Source organism: Struthio camelus, chromosome 1, assembly GCF_040807025.1.
Source record: "Struthio camelus isolate bStrCam1 chromosome 1, bStrCam1.hap1, whole genome shotgun sequence".
Taxonomy (NCBI): domain Eukaryota; kingdom Metazoa; phylum Chordata; class Aves; order Struthioniformes; family Struthionidae; genus Struthio; species Struthio camelus.
The window spans coordinates 194492205-194514849 of NC_090942.1; the positions used below are offsets into that span (position 1 = coordinate 194492205).

At 38.9% G+C, this 22645-nt stretch overlaps 1 protein-coding gene across 1 annotated transcript in view; it reads right to left on the reverse strand.

Annotated features, from left to right (window-relative positions):
* Nucleotides 1-754: 754 nt before the first annotated feature.
* COG6 (component of oligomeric golgi complex 6) overlaps nucleotides 755-22645 on the reverse strand; it is a 63301-nt gene continuing 41410 nt past the window's right edge. Inside the window, exons 14-19 of the mRNA XM_068929963.1 lie at nucleotides 15884-16015; nucleotides 15195-15362; nucleotides 13100-13207; nucleotides 11455-11508; nucleotides 8685-8764; nucleotides 755-3330 (exon numbers count right to left, since the gene is read on the reverse strand). Coding sequence (XP_068786064.1) covers nucleotides 3183-3330; nucleotides 8685-8764; nucleotides 11455-11508; nucleotides 13100-13207; nucleotides 15195-15362; nucleotides 15884-16015 — 690 coding nt within the window. The 3' untranslated portion in view covers nucleotides 755-3182. The remainder of the gene's footprint in view (nucleotides 3331-8684; nucleotides 8765-11454; nucleotides 11509-13099; nucleotides 13208-15194; nucleotides 15363-15883; nucleotides 16016-22645) is intronic.

Genomic DNA, 22645 nt, shown 5'->3' on the forward strand with positions numbered 1-22645 from the left:
TCCTCCTTGCTTATACTGCCCTTTGCCTCTGCTCCCCCTTGCCTCCTGTATTTTGCATCAATTTCTGCACAGCTGCTAGAGCTGCCTCATCTCAGGGTACCCCACAGTCCAGAGTTAGGATGCTCTTCAGGAACGAGGGAGATGTCAGAGAAACTCCTTCGGCCCAGAACCCAGCTCTCCCACCTCCCTGGAAAGTGCTCTTTGCGTCAGACAACTACGCAAAAAAAAAAAAAAAAAGTCCTTTAGTTATCTACTTTCAGAATTAGACTCAGTCTGAGTCCCAAACGCAGAGAGCTACATACTAGAAGTAGTATTCAAACATCTCTTTACCCCGTTTTCCAATAGGCTGGCTACATTCATATTGCTGCTCAAAACAGGATAATGAATTTGGTCTTTGGAGGTATGCCTCTCCACATAAAAGTATCTAAGGACCAACAGCAGATGTGCTGAGTAACCCAGCCCGGCCAGTATGTCTTTATGCACTGTGATGTTCCAGTCAGATCTACGATAAGCAGTCTGAATACGGGCCCAGTACTGATGGCCGGAATGATTCCATCTGCTACAACGTTTATGGGTCAAAACCGAGCAATTCGAGGACTGCAGCTTCATTCTTCCTGGTGCAGAAATCCAGAGTATTTACAAGATATAGATGTCAAAATGTTAAACTAGAAACAGCAAGTCAAAAATCTCATCACTGTTTCCTTCCTCCTCTTAGGAAGGCAAGCACAGGAAATAATAACATGGAAGACAGAAGTCAGCAAATCAAAAGCTTTTATTGACATATTTTCTCATCTGTGACCCTTTGTCATTTACTTCCATTGCAGAGACCAAAATTAGTGATTGATTCTAATTTTTATAAGTTACAACTTTTATAGTTTTTGTATTATTAATAAGAGGAGAAGATAAAGTCATGGATAAGTTTCTAAATGGACTTAAAGACAGGAAGCAACTTTTTATGAATTCTCATGCAAACTACTGACTGATTATTGGAGACTGAGGTTCATCTGTAATTTGAGGAAAAGGTTCTCTTTTATCAGTATGTTAGCAGGAAACTAATCTATAACCCTTTCACAAGTGACATAATTTTCACATATTAGATAATAATTGTAAGCATATTAAGCAATATTAACATTATTAAACAATATAAAATAGCTTTCTGAATATATAATACAATAATGCAAAGTCTGAACATTTAAGGTGCCTTACCTAGTAGGAGAGCATAATTTTCCACTGGAGCTCTTCTAAGCTTCCTGAATTTTTTGCCTTATAGATTTGGAGTTTCTAAACGGAATAACTCCAAACATAATATTCCAATTTATAAAAGAATTTATGTCTGATTCAAGAACTCCAGGGACACTTAAACTTTCAAATTTTATTTATACCAACAAATTATGACCATTAAGAAGGGAGATACTGCATTACAGTGGTATCACTACCAAAGCTGATTTCTGAGACCAACTGTATATGACTTGTGTAACGAGTTTTCCGAGAGATAAAAAAATATATTGTTGCTGCTTTTCTCTACTCCTCGCTCTTTTTGCAAACATTCACTAAACTGCAGATTTGGCTGCCTCTTAACTATATACTCTATATGGGGAATATTAGCATTGATAAAAACATCCATCTTAAATTTAAATGTATCTGATTCACCATGAATGACTGCTCATCTCCCTCCTTAACATACATAAATATGCAACAGCTAATGCGAGTGTAAACTCCAAAATTTTAATAACTCTCAGTGTGACACTCATACAACAACTCAGAGAAAATGAAAAAAAGTCAATTTCTTCCAAAGAAAGTTCTCCTAAATTCTCTTTAAAAAACAAAACAAAAACCAAACCAAACCAAACCAAACTCCTTATACTAACTTTTTCTTTCCTGAAGTCTTCTGGAGTGAAAGACTTCCCTGAAAGAAGACTATGTTTCCTTTAAGAAACGTACAAAAATTATCATGAGGTGTGACAGAGAACAAGTGTCCTACTTAGTATATATTTTCCTCTTTTACTGGAAGGAACGGTTCCCTGAATTACAACTCTATATAATTATAGTTTCTAGACAGAGCATGTTCAACTTTGTATCGAAGGAGGGAAGAAACAAAACCTTCACTCATGGCTCTCTACACATCAGCCAGGCACAACTACATACCCTGGCTCTCCCACAAAGTCCCCAGATCAACCTATGCCACAGTTGAACCTAATTATAATTTTTAGGAGCACTACTGCAGACATGTAAACCACTAAAATCTCTTAGTATGTTATTAACTGCATAAATGCTTGTGCTAAAGCAATGGATCTTTTTCTGTACTTGAAAAACAAAACAAAGAACCTGTACGTGCGAAGCAGGAATGGCCATACTGCTGTGCAACTCACCTTCCAAACCCACACTGCAACTGGACCCAACCTTAAGAGTTCTATCTGCAAGTTTCAATTGATACAAGGATTCCTGCAGAGGAACTGCACTAAAATAAAACCCTTCTGAGTAAAGTAAAATTACAAAAATATTACTTATAATATTAAGTTCCAGATCACATACATATATGTAGTTCAAGTATTCCTTTTTCTTATAGAAAGTATGAGAACTAGCGACACAGATAATGGATCAAAAAAACCCACAAAAAGCACACAAATTTTGCCTCAAAGATTTAATCAATAGGATTTCAAAAACAGCACCAAATATTCTAAAATGATTTATGGGCTGTAAAACTGAGGTACCTCAAGACATTCAAAAGTACATCAGTTGTCTTGAAATTATACAGTATCAGTGTTTATTGATGATAGGCTGAGAACAATAGAATGAAAGAACAGGGAAAAGGGCAAATAAAAATAATGATGAGATCATAAGAAACACTGGTTGAATTCCTAGTGAAAGGATTATTTACAGCAAGGCAAAAGCTTTTTCCTCCTTTACTCCCTTTTTCAAAGAGATTGCATATTGTCAAGGTGCATGTCCATTAGAGGAACACATTAAAATAATTTTTAATCTATATTCTATTTTCCGGCCTATAGAGAGTATTCAAAGACACAGGAAAGACTAGACTTCTGTCAAGCAGATTAAGCAAAACTGCATTCCTACATATTTTAAGTTTATAGTTATAACATAAAACTCAATACAGAAAAATACCATAATGCATACACTGAACAAATACAGTACTATGGATTCTGATCATTCTGAGGGAAGCAAGACTATGAAAGGAGCGTCTGAACTTGGTGAGGAGTTCTGTGTAGTATGGTTTCTGGATCCTTATACTCATTTGAGGGGTTCATCACAGCTGCATATAATTCACCGTAAGCTCTGCAGACCAGTTCCGTTGACTGTTTTATTATCTGATCTCTAAAAAGCAAACAAAAAATTGCAAATTGTAGGGAATATAACTATATTATACACAAGAAATGAAACAGAAAAATGCAAAAACTGGAAAAATGTTATTGTCACTGATAGTAACTGACAGTCACTGACAGTGTGATTAAAAAGTCCTTATACTTCAACTGTGAAAATAGCTTAAAGATTTACAATAAAAGAAGGCTCTTCCCTCCCTTTGTATTGTACAGGCATAAACTCAGATATATGATCCCGACAACCAAGAAATTAGATTCTTTATTTCTGCCACAAAATTGCAAAGGATGGAAAAAGAACTACATTTAATTTGCATACAGTATTTTTTCACCTGTACTCTCCTGCACCATTTAACAGAATGGTAATGTTACTGGTCTACCTTCTACCTCCTGGGGCTGCTGGCTGTCCTCTGTAAATATATATATTTTTTATTCTACTAGCAAACGTATTCTATTCATATTATCTTCACACCACCTGATTCCATTCTCTGTCAAAGAACAGGAAAAGCTGAAGATGATAGTGGTCAAACATTTAAAAGTTACTATGGTCTTTGACAAACAATACTATAAAGTCTGTATCCTGTTATTTCTATGGATCAAAATGAGTAACAACGCACAGAGATTTGAAGCTAACGTTCACAGAAAAGTTCATTATTTTTTGAAGACAAATTAGTATTTTTATTTTACTTTGTTGAATCAGTTTGCTTTAATCACCATGGCAATATGTTTACAGCTGCGTATGCATTTTTATCTATCAGAAACAGCAGTTACAATTATTATACAGTCAAACCTGTGCAAAAGGACCACCAGGAGAAACAAGAAATTGAAGTACCACAAATGTCAATTCAGCCCCGCTGTAATATGCAGCAAAGAAACAAAATCACCAAAATTGCATCCACTAAAATCAGTGCTGAATTTGCCAGATGCCGAGCACAGTGAGTGGGAACCGACAAGTTAATGGAATCTCAAATACCAAGTGTGTAGAACTTTGTTTTCGGGAAATATTAAGAAATGGAAAATATGATAAAGAAGATTAAGAGACAAAAATTACATTTTATTCCAATGCCAAGTATCCAGCCTTTGGATAAACATGATCAAGTGGCTGTGTTTCTATATTACTTAGAATACTTGAAAATAGACTGGCCTTATAATAGCAAATCTAGAAACATGGACATATGGAAAATATATTCAAGGTTTTCAGGTAAACAACTGCCTTTGAACACAATCTAGAATTGTTAAGCTACGTAACATGAAAGTGTTTTAAGAAAACATTGCACATCGGAATATAAAGCCTACTAGTTGCATTGCACAAAATACTACTAAACTGAAAGAAAAACTTTATTGAAATATTCCAGAGAGCTGAACAGCATCAACCGAGTCTTTCCATCCAATAATGTCAGTGTCATTAATCAGTACATTAGGATCTCAGTTGCCATAACAACATGATACAATTTTATCACTAACATAAACTGCAGCACTTTCTAAAAATAGTAAAGTAATTTCAGCATGTAGTTTCTGTGATCCAACACAAATGAAATGAGCTTTACGAGACCAAGAACTAGGTATATATATAGTTTAAAATTCCTTAAATGAGCAAAGGAATTTGAAAGATAACAGCATGCACTAGCAAATATTGGAGGGAATGTTCTTTGTGGTCATAAAGCTTTATTATAGTGCTGCTGAGTTTTTATTGTGTAATAAATACTCTAGCCCCTTACCAAAAGCACATGATCTGATTTTAAGAATTAAAGAACTGCTGGCCTCCAGCTCAACAGTTGTGATCCACTGTTCCAGCTATGTGACTTACAGGAAGAAGTCTTCAAAAATGACACCAAACCACTGTAAAACTAACTTGAAAAGCTGAACTACTATAACAAGAGATTAAAATTATAGTACTGGTTGAATGTTTTCCATGAATTTTGGGAAACTATGGAATTTTGAATATTTACTTACTACAAGTAAAAAGAAAATACCAAGATTCCACAAGTATGCACCTAAGTAAATATGGATCTCGACTTTAACATGATTTCTTGTGTTTAACGCTACACATTTGATGCCTAAGGGACTAACAGAATTTTTATTTTTAATTCTGTTTAGAAGCTGATCTAAATCACTGAGTTACAGCAGGTTAATAAATTACTGTGTGTCAAATGAGCTGTAGTGGCTATGCTAATTGTCCTCATAGGCTTCCCACTCACCTCCCGGCTCCCTGCTGTTGCAAGATAACATGAATTCAGCTTAAACTGCAGTAGGAGAGGTTTCAAAACTTCATAAATGGGATAAGGCTATGAGTGCATACATAACCAGTTTATCTTGGTTCATCTGACAGAAAGAAATTATTAAGCCTAAGTAATTTCACTCTGTGCCTGAGTCTTTATGGTAGCATAAAGTCTACCTCTAAAAAATTGCTTCTGCATTAGCAGTGAAAAATTGAGGCTTTCAAAATACGTTTACTGTTACTATGATTTTTAAATATACCTACGCTAAGAAAAAGATGAAGATTTAAAATTCAGGTTTAATAGCTTGACACTTGGAAGCAGAATTTAAAATGCTTCATTTACATTATTCTTTAAGCTAATCTGGTTGATCTGTACTGGAGCGGAAGAACAATTCTCATACAACAGAGTCACTTCTGCTAACTGAGCTGCGAGAACAGTATCCTCAGCAGAGAGATCCGACAAACAGCTGAGAAGAAACAACAACTCGTAACACCGCAGTCATTTCTTCGTGATAGACTCGGGCTAAGGAAGCACTGGGCTTATGGTATGAAACTGTTTGTGGATGAAGAAAACTCGAGTTGAAATATACTTGTGTTATGGACCGACAGTATCATATTAAAAAGTGATACTGGTTTGAGGTTCAGCTTAATGCTAACATTTATATTCCTATGCTAAGATTATTAACAGATCCCTGAGCTTGTATTTGTTTTTCAATATAGACAACTTTGAAACCTCAACTAAAAAAAAAAAAAGGTCAAATAACGAACGCTTTGATCATGATTTACTTGACTCCTGAAGACTCCAGTGGACTAGATAAAAACTTAGGCACTTGGTAGCCGAGGCCAACAAGTAATCACTTATGTAATTATTACACATCTGAAAAAACCTTCAGAAAGTATTTGAATAACAATCTTTTTTCAAATAGCAGAATGTTTAATGATTTCATTTGCAGACTACCATTATATGCAGATCACATATGACCAAAGCTGCAAGTGCTCAGCACTTCTGAAAAGCAAGCTTATCTGGTTTATCTAACATCGCTCCATGGACTGACAGTATTGAAAACAGAAACTGGTGTCTGGATTTCAAACTCCACACTCAGATGATTTCTGTCCTGTTGTTCAGGCCACACCTATGTATTTCAAAATCTTTTCACTCAAGCAGATTAAAACAATGTATTTGTGCCAAGATCAAACAGTTAGCTGGACACTGGCACATAAAGAGTCTAGAAAATAGTATCGGAATCACAGATACATGAGAGATGCATACACTGTTCATTTTTGTACACAAACTGTCTGGTGCCCTCTCAGTAAAATTTTAAAAAGTATTTTTACTTCACGTTAAAAGTGGATTTGCTATGGAATGCCACACCACTGACCTGGTGGGATGTCACCCTTGAAACATTAATCCTATGCTAGCTCCATTACTCAAGTAACAGCCACCCCAGGAGTCGCAGGCAGCGTGGCACAAGCAAGGACACCCTGGGGGGGACCATCTGTCCCATGTTTGACTGGTTTCCATGAGATGGTGACTATCAAAGTCATCCTCTGACACTGTTCTGCTGCTGATGCTTTTCCTCTGGGTGCAGCTGCACCTTGCACAGAAGCCACAGAAACAACGAGTACTTGTGCAGAAAAGACTTGCTGAGTTTCCTCTAAACTTTTTTTGTTTCTCACTAGACTACAAAAACCCAAATGAAAAATTACTAGAAGGCACCTAAAACCACGAGACTGATAATGCTTGTAGCGGGCATGGCCTCAGCTATCCTTCATTCTGCTTTTCTCAGAATATAGGTTAGATACAAGGCAGGGAGGCTTTGACAACTGTTGTTCACTGATTAAATGGCATATAATATTTGTCTATGCTAAAATATTATTATTGCCCCCCTGCTGCCAGAGGTACAGAGATTTTGTGATGTAAGGCCAGGTAAGGCCAGGCTTTTTCAGCCTCCGCATTGGTAAGAGAACAGAAGAAAATATTATCAGCTTTTTTAAACGTTCCCAGCATATAATATTTTTTCCCTTGACATAGGTCAACTCTTTATCACAAGACGGCTTCCACTGTAATACAATCACAGAATAGATGAGGTTGGAAGGGACCTCTGGAGATCAATCATCCAACCCCACTGCTCAAACAGGGTCACCGGAAAGCAGGCTGCCCAGGATCACGTGCAGTTGGGTTTTGAAATATCTCCAGGTATGGAGACTCCACAACCCTCTCTGGACAACCTGTTCCAGTGTTCACCCTCACAGTGAAAAAGCACTTTCTTATGACACTGCAGGACAGATAGTGATAATGAGACTCCAAACATTGTAGTGCCACATCAAAAATATGATGTGCTAGTCACAATTTTTCATATGTTATGCAACTTATATTCTTCACAAAAACATGAAGAATAACGTCAAGAAAACTTTTTGATCAGTGCAGCATACAATTTTCTGAATTTAAGTACTACAAAGTGACTTCATACAGTTCGTATCTAATTGGAAAGAAATTCTTGGCATTTTCCCTAGCCTTAGGGTTCAGTTGGCCCTTGTCTGTCATATTTTAGAATATATTCATAAAACAAGAGCAGTGATACATAATAAAGTCCTCGCTTCCATACTTCAAAGTATAAATCACTAAAAAAACCCATATTATGTGAAAAATAAAGTAATCTCAGCACAATATTTGATGAGACAAGAACGTCAATATTCTACAGTGGAAGACAACAAAGTTGAAAAATTCTAGACTTGATGTAGCAATAGGGATAAAAGAAAACTTGAGTGGAGAATTACATATTTTATCTCCCTTTGGAAGGCTTATAAATTAGTTCTAAAACAATTTACAACTAAGGTGACAAAAAACAATGCCGACACAGTGCAATACGTTCAAAAGAGATGAATACAATTAATTTTGATACTGTCCATTAAATCAGGAGTAACAACTTCAGAAAGTTACAGAATTACATATTCCTAACTGCTTGTTCAAAAAGAGGACAGTCTCAACAAATTGAATTGTGACCTGAAGGACAATGCAAATGTGATTACAGCTGATAACTTCAATTCTCTATCATGATCCACTAAAACCTAATCAAATTCATCTTTCTGATTATTATACAAGCATAATAGAAATTCAGAATTAAGATACTTACTTCACAGTGGCACTCAGAAGGAAATTCAGCTGGGACATTAACAGACTATCTGGAGCAGACAGATAGCGATCAAACTGAGCCTAGGGGCGGGAAAAAAGAGAATATGAGATCAACATACTAAAAACTTGCTGGTATATGAAGATAGATAAAAAATACAGATCTCTGGAAAGTGATTACATTAAAATGGCACCTTCTTATTTGATGGAATTTGCTGTTTTTATATATTTAAGATAGAACCTAACACAACATAAAAACATTCAAGGCAGAACGTAACAGTCCAAACCAGACGTCTAACTTCAACACTTATGCCACCACAATTTCAAGTTTCTGATCCTGACGAGTACAAGTGGAGGGCACGAATAATGACAAATAATTCAGCCCCCATAACCAGCCAAGTTTTCTGTGCAGCATGGATATATGTTTGCACCCCTGAAGACCTGACCCAGTCTATTCAGTGCAAAGGGAACACATCAGCCTCCAGATAGCAACCTAGCCTGCACAAAGTAGATGTTACCTTTTACTGAGAGCACAGGGACTGCTTAATAATCCAGTGAGGACTTGGTCTTGTTCTTCCTGACTCAAGGGGCCTAGTTCAGGCTCCTTGGACTGCTACTAGGCTCCCCCATATAATGTGGTATAAAATACTGCAGTGCTTTGATTCTAGCAGTTTTAGAGAAGAAAGCACTACGACGAAACGTCACTACTGTCTTCTACTATCTACTAGGTGATTTTACAGAAGATGGAGCCAGCTGCTTCCCAGAGGTGCACAGTGAAAACACGAGGAACAATTGATAGAAGTTACACTAAGGAAAATTCTGATTAGATATTAAAGTAAAAATTCTCACCAGGAGCTTTGTCAAAAACTGAACATATTACCCAGAAAATCTGTGGAATCTCCACCCTTGGAAATACTCAACCAGACAAGGCCCTAGAAAATTAACATCTAAGTGAGCTTACTTTGAGCCTTCCACCCTAACTTATTAAATGGTTCAATGACTCCAGCAGTTCAGTGCTGACCCATTCCCAGCTTGGTGCTAGAACTGGACTCCTTCCAGCTCGGCTTTCCTCCTGGACCTGTAGTTCCTGTATTCCTTATTACCAACTTAGTTTCAGTAAGAGACTTGCAAGATGGCAAACGGCATCATGCAGGACATCCTTCTGCTCTGCTTCACTGGATGAATCTTTTCAAGCTGGTCAAATTTAAAATCCAAGTCCAATCATCATTTAGGTGTGCAGGAAGTGGGCACAAATCACCAGTGAAGTCAATAATAGTTCTCATGACAGCTTTTCAGGGTTATCTGCCCCCTTGGAATGCAGGAGAGCTTAGCTGAGAGAAAAGTAAAGACCTTACTAGAACAGCACTTCTGAGCACATATGAGCAATTTAAAAGCCAAGGACTGAGAAAACTTTCAGGTTAAGTTGTAAGGCAGTGAATCTGACTAAGTTCTTTACACGGTTAGAGTCCTAGAAAGAAGACAGACTAGATTGGTATCTGGAATTTATTTGGTTTTAATTTTGGCCTCCTGGTCCCATCCTGGTTAAAATGTGTTCACACAAGTATACATTAGGCAAAGTTATGAGGAAAATAAGAAAGTTTGATTCTTTTCTAATTACTCAAGTAAAATTAAGATTTACATGTATGTAATTTAGAGGGCTGGTCCCCAAGCTGCGGCCTTTAAACTCCTGGTTAGTCCACAAGGCTATGAAAACTGGAAGGTAGTTTAAGTGCTTAATTCATAAATATTTCTAAGAATTTATGCTGATCTGAGTAAAGCATTCAGTGCTCTGTTGATCCTAGTGGCCTGGGATTCACTGGTTTAGAACTTGAACAGAGGAAAACCGACTATTCTGACACAAATAGGAGTGATGCAGTATACAGTTTTTCATAATACCTATTTATTAATTAAAAAAGAAACAGCCTTCTCCCCTTGCCAAAATTCAGGCCACTGTGTGATCTAAAGATTTTTACTAGATGACCAAAAGATTTAGGCTAGAACTCTCTTCTTTGTGAGTGTGTGCGTGTGCAGGAAGAGGGGGCCTTATTTACAGTTAAGCTTTCTGAATAAAGCTAAATTTGGCTAACAAAAAGAGTGGAAGTTAATATGCTGCTGGCTATTGAACTGAGAGATCGCTATCTTTATGGAAATTAGCCTTGCACACTCTAAGAAAAAAAACATTAGCTGGTAATTTGTTTTAAAAATCTATTCTAGCTTTCAATCAAAAAACCAATGAAAAACCAACCTCACATCTGCTGCATATGCCCAGCACCTAACTTCTAAGTTTAGATGAACTACTTGAATAAAATTAAAGCCTTAGGACTAAAATTATAAATGATAGCAGAACCTATATTTCAAAGCATTCAGGCAAGAAGAAATTTTGGTGATTAAAACTAATTAGAGCTAAGTATTTGCTTTTAGCAATTTATGATGACTCACAGGATAACATTCTTGTAAGTAAAGTTCTGTTTCTCAAGGCTTAGAAACTAATACTCTATTACTACCAGTTCATAAATAATTTTTGTGTGTGTGTGTGTGTGTGTGTGTGTGTGTGTGTGCATATATATATTTATTTATTTGCACTAGTCAAACTATTATAAATGAAGAAAGTCTTCCTAGACATGTAATTTAGCTATTCTTGAAGAGCAGGACTGGTTAGTTAGCTAAAGGTTAGCTAAAGAATTTAGATGAGTATCTACTGTGTCATGAAATTAATAATATTCTTTCCCATGTCTCAGCAATAACACCACAATATGAAATTGTAAAATGCTTACCATTGCAGCCTTCAAGGACACTGAATCCAGACTTGGCAAATTTGAAAGAGGACCCTAAGAGTTGGTAGTCAAAGGGAAAAAAAATTTTATTAAAATATGGAAAATGACATGAAACAATGCTACAGTAAGTCCAGTACTAATTGCTACTTATTTAGGAAACCACCAGGATTTTACGTGTTTGGAAACTGAATCACTACACCAATACTGGAATGCTGTAACAGTTCGTTTGTATTCCATCACTTCCTTAAATTAAAAATAGCCAACAGCGAGTTCTTCGTGTGTCCATTCAGACCCTTTTCTTTCTTCTTTACCATTAACTGACAAGGTCAGGAAAAAAACCTTCCACAAGGTTCAGGACAATAACTGAACTGTAACGTTCTCCACATTCCTTTAGCACTGTGGAATTACATAGGGCAACTTCCTTCTAAATCATCTGCTCCTGGACACTGCAGAATTCAAGCCTACTTGCAAATAAGTTTTCTTTACTCCTATGGCATTATGATGCATACATGCTGCATAACACCACAGTAAATCCCGCAACAACCTCATCCCAGCAGCCAGGCAGCTTGACAGACTTGAATGAAAATACTACCAGAAAGTCTATCCACACTCTATTAAACAATCTGCAATGAGCCCTCAGCTACAGCAGAATTTGAAATTGGTTTTAGAATAGGAGATAAATTCATGACTAGAAAACCAAGTGGAATTTGTAATCAGCTAGCTAGTGCACTTAAAATGGTTCCCTTTAAAAATCTCTGTTGAGTTTGAGTAATTTATGCAGAAGTGTTGGCCGAAGAAAAAATATGAAGCTCTCCAAGACAGTACTGCTTGCTCCAGAGACACATTTCTTCACTTTCAGTCAGAACTAACTTTATGACCATGAAAGGACATAAGTGTAGGCGAAGGGAAGAACATGGGGTGTATGAAAAGTTATCCTAAGAACTGTGGTTCACAAAAATAAAAGAGCAGGAATTGCAATTTTCAGCTTATTCTGAAAAAAATCTTATGTTGTCACTTTCATAATCTCACTGTCTTGGTGCTAGAACAGCCAGAGCAATGAATAAACACACAAAAATAAGACCTTATGATTTCTCATTGATATTAATTCGCCAATTTTTCACAGGACAAAAAAAAAAAACAACCAAAAAAACCACAGTAGTAATTGTCTAATGCATCCATGGTAGCTACTTGGTGTATGGTGTTAACACACGTGATGAGAAAGACCTGGATGCTGTATGCACAGTAGGTCCAATATGTTCTGAACGTCATGTAGGTGGTATTCATATTCACTTCTTGCGTTTTAGAGTCAACTTTACTCAGACACGTTTTGAGACATATTAACCAGCTATACAGTTATTCTGAGAATGCAGAGAATGCCTGTAGTGTACAGAACCTGCTGATGGCACTCAGATCAGCTGCACAGAAGGACTGACATATTCAAAACCTGCTTGGCTTGCTGTACATGCAATGTAGGGGAAATTTGTACTTGGAAGGTGCATTTGGCTAGTAGTCCATGTGAAAACAAATCAGCAAGTACTACTGAGTTTTTGCTCAGGAAACTTATTTTTCAAAAATATTACTGCCAAAATTGGTATAGCTGGCAGGTGTGCAGTACCGCCTGAGCATACACATTATATCAGCTTACCTGTTCTGGTTTATGTTGTTGCACAGTGTTATATATGTAACTTAGACCAGCTCTAGTTAACACATAGGAAGCTTGTTCATTTATGAGTGTATCTAAATGAGCTTCAATCTGAAATTTTAAGCATAAGACGTTTATAAAATGTGCATGTAAATGTTAAATAGAACAAGTTATAGGGTTAAAGAAAAGGTTTAGCTATCATCTAAGAAACACAAACAGGAAAAGGAGAATGATAACCAAAAAAAGAAATACTACAAATACATACAGCATAACTATTTTATCATTCATTTATATGTTTCAAATTATGAGAAGTCAGAAAAAAAAGTTAACTTTCATCACATACGGCTAATAAAAGAGACCAATTTTTTTGTATTTGTAAAGCCAAGAGCCCTAAAAATTAAGAACGACAAAGTTCTAATCTTATAAATTTATCTGTGGCATTTTGTTCATTGATACATTTTTATTTTGTTCATTTATTCACTGAAAATATGTGATAAAAATCAACGAAATTTTCCTGAAAATATTGGCAGCAGCATGGCAGTTTTGTTATAAACAACAAAAATCAGTTTTTCATGAGGAAAATAAAATTCAAACTAAATCATGATCTTTTGAATTCAATACTGATAACCAAGTATTTGAAAAAAACGTTAATTGAAAGGACCTACCAAAATAGAAAATGAAATTGCAGCTATCAATTTTGCTTTAAATCTCCTCCTACAAAAATGTCTTTTATAAAAGAAAAGATCTCTAATCACGTTCATAAATATATTTTACATTCTTAGTATAACCTTCACTTCACAGAGAAATCAATGAATCCAGTCACAGCTGCAGCAATCTGAGTATTCTCAGAAAGAGTTGGGAATATATACATTATTACTTCATTTTTATAGGTAACTATCTCACATTTGTTTTATTTCTCTTTCTCAAGGAAAAGAAAAAATTTATAATTTATCAAGCTCTCGCAAGAGTTATGTACCTGATATTCTAGAGTTCACGTTTTTACTTCCTGAATTTGTTTAGAAAAATGCATCTTTTTTTCTTAATTTAAAATGCCTTCAAGAGACATTTTCTATAAAGAATGCTGTTCTTATTAAATAGGCTATTCTAACTCCACTTTAATAACCTACTTATGTATAATCTTAAGACTTTTTTCAATCTATTCCTATATTTGTAAAACTGCTGAAGAAAGCAAATAGTTTTAAAATGTACAACCTTCAGTTACTGCTTATTTGAAGAATAAATAAATTACAACAGTTAATGTAGGGGGAAAAAAAGCTGTGATAGCGAAGATTTGAGACCCCCTGGAGAGAGTTGGGGGGGGATCTTTTTTATGTCAGAGTTAACCAGTGCTAGAAATTCTAATTAGGAGTAGATGGTAAAAGACAGCTCATGGCTGATCTTTATTTGACGCCTTCTGATAAGAAGTTGTGACTTTCTTCCAAATCCCCTAACCTCAAAAGTTCTCCTGAGACGTATTACAGAGATGTTCATGTAGCAAAACCTATAAATGGGCAGCGCTCAAGTCTTCCCAAGTCAATGGTTTATAAACTACATTTCAATTTCAAAATAGTACCAAATATAAACTATTATCCTGACATGTTAAGTGAAACCAACAAACAAATGAGACAGGAAGGGAAGAAGGGAACGTTGAAATAGTAAGTTAATCTATGCTGTATTCTAATATTAGCACCCCCCTATGATGGAATACAGCCAACTATTTGACTGTTAAGAGCCTTCGACTTTCATTTGCTTCATCTCATGCAGTTTGCAGACAAGTATTAGAATGATTAGGATAACAGAAATTTTCACTGATATGAGTTTGTCTGTAACTAAAAACAAAAAAAGCACTCCATCTTCTAATCTTTTCGTTGTTGTTTTATAAAATTGTGTTTTTTAAATAAAATTATAAAACACATTGTGCCTCATCAGCTCTGATAACAGAGATTGCAACCAAGACCAGGTGAGAACACTTCTTATCCTAACGGTCCCTTGATTTAGACTTGAAGCAAAACAAATATTATAAGTATGCTCATTTCACAGCTTACAGCCTGCAAAATCAGGAAAAAGCTCATTTTCTATTTGGGCTGTTAATGCTTACCTGAAACTGTAACATTTCTAGACGTTTGTCAGTGAACTCAAAGAGAGCCAAAGTTGTCTTCATCATATAAAGCGAATTTACCATGAAGGTTGCCATATCAGCTGTCCCTAAATTACTAGCAGACATAGTACACATCTGTAATAATGGATCTAGCACGCAAGACAGAACCTAAAACAGAAAACACAGACAAGGGGAAGGTGGGATGGGAGAGTCATGTAATATGAGGCTTTCCAGCTCATTCTGTCTCTATCACACATTTATTCCCCAAAGCAGAATAAAGAGAAATGAGAGTTTCCAACTGTGAAAGCAGTTTTCTACTGGATTTGTCAGCAGGTGATCAGCTACCATAGTGATGGGTAAAGTACAAAAACCTGAGAGAACAGATTCTAACCTAGCAGGAGGAAGAGTAACCCACATTAGATAATTGGCAACTGTGCAATCTTCAGGGAGTATTTACTTAATGGAGTAGTAATTGGATAATAGAATTTAGATACTGTGTTAGACTAGCACTCCATACTGTACTGTAATTACCCACTTTGTTAGTCACCATCTTATTCGTGTTAAAAACCGGGGTTTGGGAAAAGTCTCCAAAATGGCAGTAGACAAAAAAAGACTTATGTTTCACCCATCTTTTGTGTACCAAGACTAGCTTTTTTTTTTTTTTCCTAAGCTGTCAAACATCCTTATACCTGCACAAAGTCAGCTTGACGGGCATCCAACGGAACAACAGATGAGTCGTGAGATGCCAGAACCTCCCGCAGCAAGGTAAGCGTTTGATTTAGTGCAGAGCTTGGGCCAAGATCTGGAGGTGGGAGTTCAACCTAAGGAACAAGACAGTCTCTTTTTTTCTGTATTCCATTTACAGCAAACAATATGCAATCTGGTAAGACACATACAACCAGCTAATAGCAAAGTCACATGTTGCAGAGAACGACTTCAACTTCTGACAGTTGAGATCTAGTATTTTTCAGGTAATAATTGCCTGCAACTTTCAGCATAATCATCTCGTTCAATGACAAACAAGCAAAACTGAATTCCTCTTTCCACTCAAACTGTGCCTATTTTATAATCTAGCAAGCTAGACAAACTACAACTCTATATTTGTTAGACTGGGTACCAAACAACAGCCATGTTGCTTGGTGCCACTGAGTTCACCTTGAGCAGGACTTCCCATAAACACTCCAGAACCTAGTGCAGGCGGAGCTCTGGGATATCAGGCCTATCCTGCAATGCCTGGATGAAGCTAAACGGCTTCTTGATAAGGCTGCATAGCCACTGTCATGCTGAGCGACCGGGTATGAGAGCTGCTATGGGCAGCCAGAGTCATATATGCAACAGGCTCAACTGCTACCAAGTCTGTATCTTAAATTACTGCTACATAAGTTAACTGGGTACAAAATAACCTAAGTATGCCTATATAAGCTGTGATGATACTGCAAGAACTGACATGCAGGCTTATCTCAAACATGAGAAATGTGAATCAGGGATGTTTAAAAAAATAGAAAGAAAAAAGTTCGTAAAGTTTAGAGAATCTCTTCCCCCCCTCCCACCCCCGCCCCCGACTTTTTGAGGCAGGTTATAAAGTACCTGAAATGAACTAAAAGTCTGTGCTATTTTTAACATATTTCAGACTTTCATTGTAACAGGCAAATAGCCACTGTATCATTTGTAAAATCTTTATGTAATATGCAACCTAGCATACTTTTCCTCAAGCACATTCCTAGTGCTTCAGTTTAAATGTAGCTGCAGCTTCTCCTTCTCAATGTAGCCCCAAATCGGCTTCCAGCTGCCTCCAGTTCCCCACCCAAACCCAGCTCGCTGGCCTCAGTTCTTCCTGACAACACTCCTTTTCCTTCTTTTCTCTGTCTCCTGCCTGCCCCAGGGCAAATACAGATATGGCTGGATCATGGGGAGTAAGGAGAACCTGAGGAATACAGAGCATGTGAGCACCTCAAGGCACAATCTCTTTCCAGGATAAGGGAGAGCTATGCTTGCCCTGCCTTGGGACTAGCCTGACCATCTCACTCAAGGTATCTGAGTGCAGCAAAGCAAGGCACTATGCACTTCCGCAGACCTCTTAAGACTCCAGGTCAACAAGGAAAGAAGGTAACCTTAGATGGACCATACGCTACTGCCACAGGCAGTATGTTCCATACCTTCCGGAATAACAACTATTCATTAATAGCATAATAAATGAAATGAGTTTTCAGGGCTGAGGGCGGGGGGAGATTAAAGAGGCAGAGATTGATGGCCAAAGAATTCAAGGAGAGCGTAACAGACTTCTTTCGAGCACAGCATTCCAGAGGCGCCTTGACACGAATCTGTACCTAAAGAGCATGCCACTAGGGAAAGAAGAAATTTAAGTCTGTTTCCTTTGAACCTGGTCCAGCTTTCACACTTGGTACATTTAGAAAACATTGAAGATACTCCAAATGTCCACACATTGTTGCTAGGACGGATCAAAAAAAAAATTTTAGTGCATCCCTCTGGATACAAAGTGTTTCACCACACTTGCTTTCCTAGAGATATTACACTGAATTGGGGGAACTAGTGGAAAACTAAAGCTAATAATCTCAGAGAACAATTGTCGTTCAGCCTAAACAGTCTTGAAAGTTTAAAATGAGTATTCTCCTAGTAGTGAAGAAACAGTAATTCAGAAAAGGCACTTATTCAGTGCTGATTAGTACCAAAATTTACTGAAATTTACAGCAGCGAGTGACTTCCTGTTTATTCTTGTTTATTATTAGGGGTATTGATTGTGCCCTGGACACACTGTTCTCAGACCTGAACTAGACCGTGTTCATGGATATTTTGGCATTAATTTGAGACTAGAGCCTGATGGGGTTTTCACTTCCAACACACACAAAGATCACGGCAAAGATAATTTCTGTGCAAAGAAGCCTGAACTTTTGTTCCCTGAAGTAACTGATAGTCAGAAGCTTCTAAATTAGCTTCATCTTCCATTTATTCTGTTCTTTTAAAATTCACTGTCTTCTAAATGGGAACAACATTACGGAAGAAGAAAACACTGCAAGGAAAAAAGGTTAAGACCATTATATTTTACTGGAGGTTAGCTTGAAATTCCTGACTACTTCAGCAAAGGTAGAATTACCAGTAAGCGGGAGCAAAAATAAAGCAATGCTAAAGCCGTTTTGAACATTCTCTTTTTTTACATCAATATAGGTAGAAATGTTATTTCCGAATTAAAGAATGAAAATTTAAAAAATAAAGTATCTTAATTTAGAGAAGAACTCACCAACATCAATTTATGAGAACTAAGTTGTTATTCCAATTAAAAAGAAAACAAAAGAAAATGAGTCCCTGAATATTTTATATGCACTAAAATATTACTATATCTAATGCTGTTTCCAGAGTAATAGATTTGAAATGCATGCTGAATTCTATTTTTGAAGTAGCAACTTCAAATGCAAGCCAGACAGGAGCTCTTTTCTAACTAAAAGACTCTCAGAAAAGTTCTATAACGGCTAGCTTAGTACTGTTGACACAGTACTAAGTGTCTAATTATAGACACTACTAAGTTACAAGCAGCAGTTCTCAGTTCTGCGAAAGCAAGGTCAACTAGATGTCCACCCATCCAAAAAACCCTCCCCAAATTCCTAATTTTAAAAATCCAATATACAAAACAGAAATCAATTCTCTGAAATAACAATGGACACCGAAAGTAGTACACAAGTTTTAGTATAAAAGATTGTGTCGTCATTTAAACTCTCAAGCTCTGAACTGCAAAGTTTTGCGTATCAATCAGGGAGGAATAATTACTAAGTAAATAATCTTCCTCCCAAGATAAAATCCAAAGCAGGTGTCTTAGCCTATGAGAGAAAGTAGCGGAAATGATGTCTTGGAGGATTTAATAAACAGCAAAGGGAAGCACAAAAAAGTGGCAGTATCAACAATCAAGAAGAGAGTATATGGTACATTAATAGCTTCCCTCTCTCATTTATGAAGAGGGCTAAATGCAAAAGAAGAAAATCACACACAATTTTTGCTCCTATCAAATACATTAAGTTCTAGCAAGGACTGGAGTGGAGTAGAGCAGCTTTGCTGGAAGCTCATATGTGCACCTGCAAGCACTGAAAATCCTGTACAATCAAGCAATCAAAACTATTTATATACTTCCCTACCTGAAGATTATGAAGTTATGGTGATATCAAGTAAAACAAGAAAGTAATTTAAAAACATTCCTCCTCAAAAATACTGCCCAGAACGATAAACAAGAGGTTGACAGCTTTTTAAAGGGCCTAATCTGCTTTTAACGGAGTCCTTTAAGAACCTCATTGGCAAGGAGGTGGAGAAAAAGCACTAAAGAGGTGGAATCTTGGGAAAAGATATCTGGATATTTCATCCTAGTGGTTACACCTGTTATGTGTCTACTACGGACTAAGTTTACTCTACAAATTGAGATCACTTTGGTTAAGACAGCAGCAGCATAAGAAACTTGAGTGCAAATCTACCAGGCAAGCTCCAGAGAATCACAGAATCACAGAATCGTTTAGGTTGGAAGGGACCTCTGGAGATCATCTAGTCCAACCTCCCTGCTCAAGCAGGGTCACCTAGAGCATATTGCCCAGGATCACATCCAGACGGCTTTTGAATATCTCCAGCGAAGGAGACTCCACCACCTCTCTGGGCAACCTGTTCCAATGCTCTGTCACCCTCACAGTGAAGAAGTTTTTTCTCAGGTTCAGATGGAACTTCCTGTGGTTCAGTTTCTGCCCGTTGCCTCTTGTCCTGTTGCTGGGCACCACGGAGAAGAGGCTGGCCTCATCCTCTTGACACTCCCCCTTCAGATACTTGTACACGTTGATGAGATCCCCTCTCAGTCTTCTCTTCTCCAGACTCAACAGGCCCAGCTCTTGCAATCTTTCTTCATAGGAGAGATGCTCCAGCCCTCTAATCATCTTGGTAGCCCTCCGCTGGACTCTCTCCAGCAGGGCCATGTCTCTCTTGTACTGGGGAGCCCAGAACTGCACACAGGACTCCAGGTGAGGCCTCCCCAGGACTGAGTAGAGGGGCAGGATCACCTCCCTCCACCTGCTGGCAACACTCTGCCTCATGCACCCCAGGAGACCTTTAGCTTCCTTTCCCACCAGGGCACATTGCTGGCTCATGCTTAACTTGTTGTCCACCAGCACTCCCAGGTCCTTCTCGGCAGAGCTACTTTCCAGCAGGTCAGCCCCCGCCTGTCCTGGTGCCTGGGGTTATTCCTGCCTAGGTGCAGGACCCTGCACTTGCCTCTGTTGAACTTCAGGAGGTTCCTCTCCGCCCACCTCTCCAGCCTGTCCACGTCCCTCTGAATGGCAGCACAGTCTTCTGGTGTGTCAGCCACTCCCCTCCACTGTTGTATCATCAGCAAACTTGCTGAGGGTGCACTCTGTCCCTTCCTCAAGGTCATTGATGAATACATTGAACAAGACTGGACCCAGGACTGACCCCTGGGGGACACCACTAGCTACAGGCCTCCAACTTGACTCTGCGCCATTCATCACAACCCTCTGAGCTTGGCCATCCAGCCAGTTCTCAAGCCACCTCACCGTCCACTCATCTAGCCCACACTTCCTGAGCTTACCTAGGAGTATGTGATGGGAGACAGTGTTAAAAGCCTTGCTGAAGTCCAGAAAGACAACATCCACTGCTCTGCCCTCATCTACCCAGCCAGTCATTCCCGTCATAGAAGGCTATCAGATTGGTCAAGCATGATTTCCCTTTGGTGAATCCATGCTGACTACTCCTGATCACCTTCTTGTCCTCCAGATGCTTAGTGATGACCTCCAGGATGAGCTGTTCCATCACCTTGCCAGGGATGGAGGGGAGGCTGACAGGCCTGTAGTTTCCTGGCTCCTCTTTCTTGCCCTTTTGGAAGACTGGCGTGACGCTGGCTTTCTTCCAGTCCTCAAGCACCTCTCCTGATCTCCAGGACCTTTCCAAGATGATGGAGAGTGGCCTAGCGATAACATCCGCCAGCTCCCTCAGCACTCGTGGGTGCATCCCGTCAGGGCCCATGGATTTATGGATGTCAAGTTTGGACAAAAGATCTCTAACCTGATCCTCCTCCACCAAGGGAGAGTCTTCCTTTCTCCAGCCTTCCTCTCTTGTCTCCAAGGTCTGGAATTCCTCAGGACTGGCCTTACCAGTGAAGACGGAAGCAAAGAAGGCATTCAATAACTCTGCCTTCTCTGTATCCTTTGTCACCAGGGCACCTGCCCCATTCAGCAGCGGGCCCACGTTTTCCCCAGTCTTCCTTTTGCTATAGATGTATTTGAAGAAGGCCTTCTTGTTGTCCTTGACATCCCTTGCCAGATTTAATTCCAACTGGGCCTTAGCCTTCCTTGTCACATCCCTGCACGCTCTGACAACGTCCCTGTATTCCTCCCGAGTGGCCTGTCCCCTTTTCCACATTCTGTACACTTCCTTCTTCTGCTGGAGTTTTGCCAGGAGTTCCTTGCTCCTCCATGCAGGTCTTCTGCCCGCTTTGCTGGACTTCTTCCTCAGAGGGATGCACTGATCCTGAGCCTGGAGGAAGTGACGCTTGAATATTAACCAGCTTTCTTGGACCCCTCTTCCTTCTAGGGCCCTACCCCAGGAGATTCCCCTAAGTAGGTCCCTGAAGAGGCCAAAGTCAGCTCTCCTGAAGTCCAGCGTTGCAATCCTACTCATTGCCCTGCTCCCTCCTCATAGGATCCTGAACTCCACCATCTCGTGGTCACTGCAGCCAAGGCTGCCTCCAACCTTCACCTCTCCAACTAGACCTTCTTGGTTCATTAGTACAAGGTCTAGCATTGCACCTCTCCTCGTTGGCGTCTCCACCACCTGAGTCAAGAAATTATCCTCAGTGCTCTGCAGGAACCTCTTTGACTGTTTGTGCCTAGCTGTGCTGTCTTGCCAACAGATGTCAGGGTGGTTGAAGTCTCCCATGAGAACCAGGGCCTGTGATCGTGAGGCTACTTCCAGCTGTCGGTAGAAGGACTCATCGATGACTTCCTCCTGGTCAGGTGGCCTGTAGTAGACCCCCACAACAGTGTCACCCATGTTACCCTGCCCTTTAATCCTTACCCATAGGCTCTCAACTTGCTCTTCATCCACCCCGAGGCAGAGCTCCATACATTCCAGTTGCTCCCTCACATAAAGAGCAACTCCACCACCTCGCCTTCCTGGCCTGTCTTTCCTAAAAAGCACATAGCCATCCATGACAGCATCCCAGTCATGTGAACTACCCCACCATGTCTCTGTCACTGCAATGAGATCATGGCCCTGAGACCGCACACAGATCTCTAACTCTTCCTGCTTATTCCCCATGCTGCGTGCATTGGTATACAGGCATTTCAGAGAGCCACTCAAGCACGCAGGCTTCCCAGGAGAGGTGCAAGAGGATCCTCCACAGCCATGTCCCATGCTGTCTCCCCTGGCTGTATGCACCCGCTGGAGGCATCCTG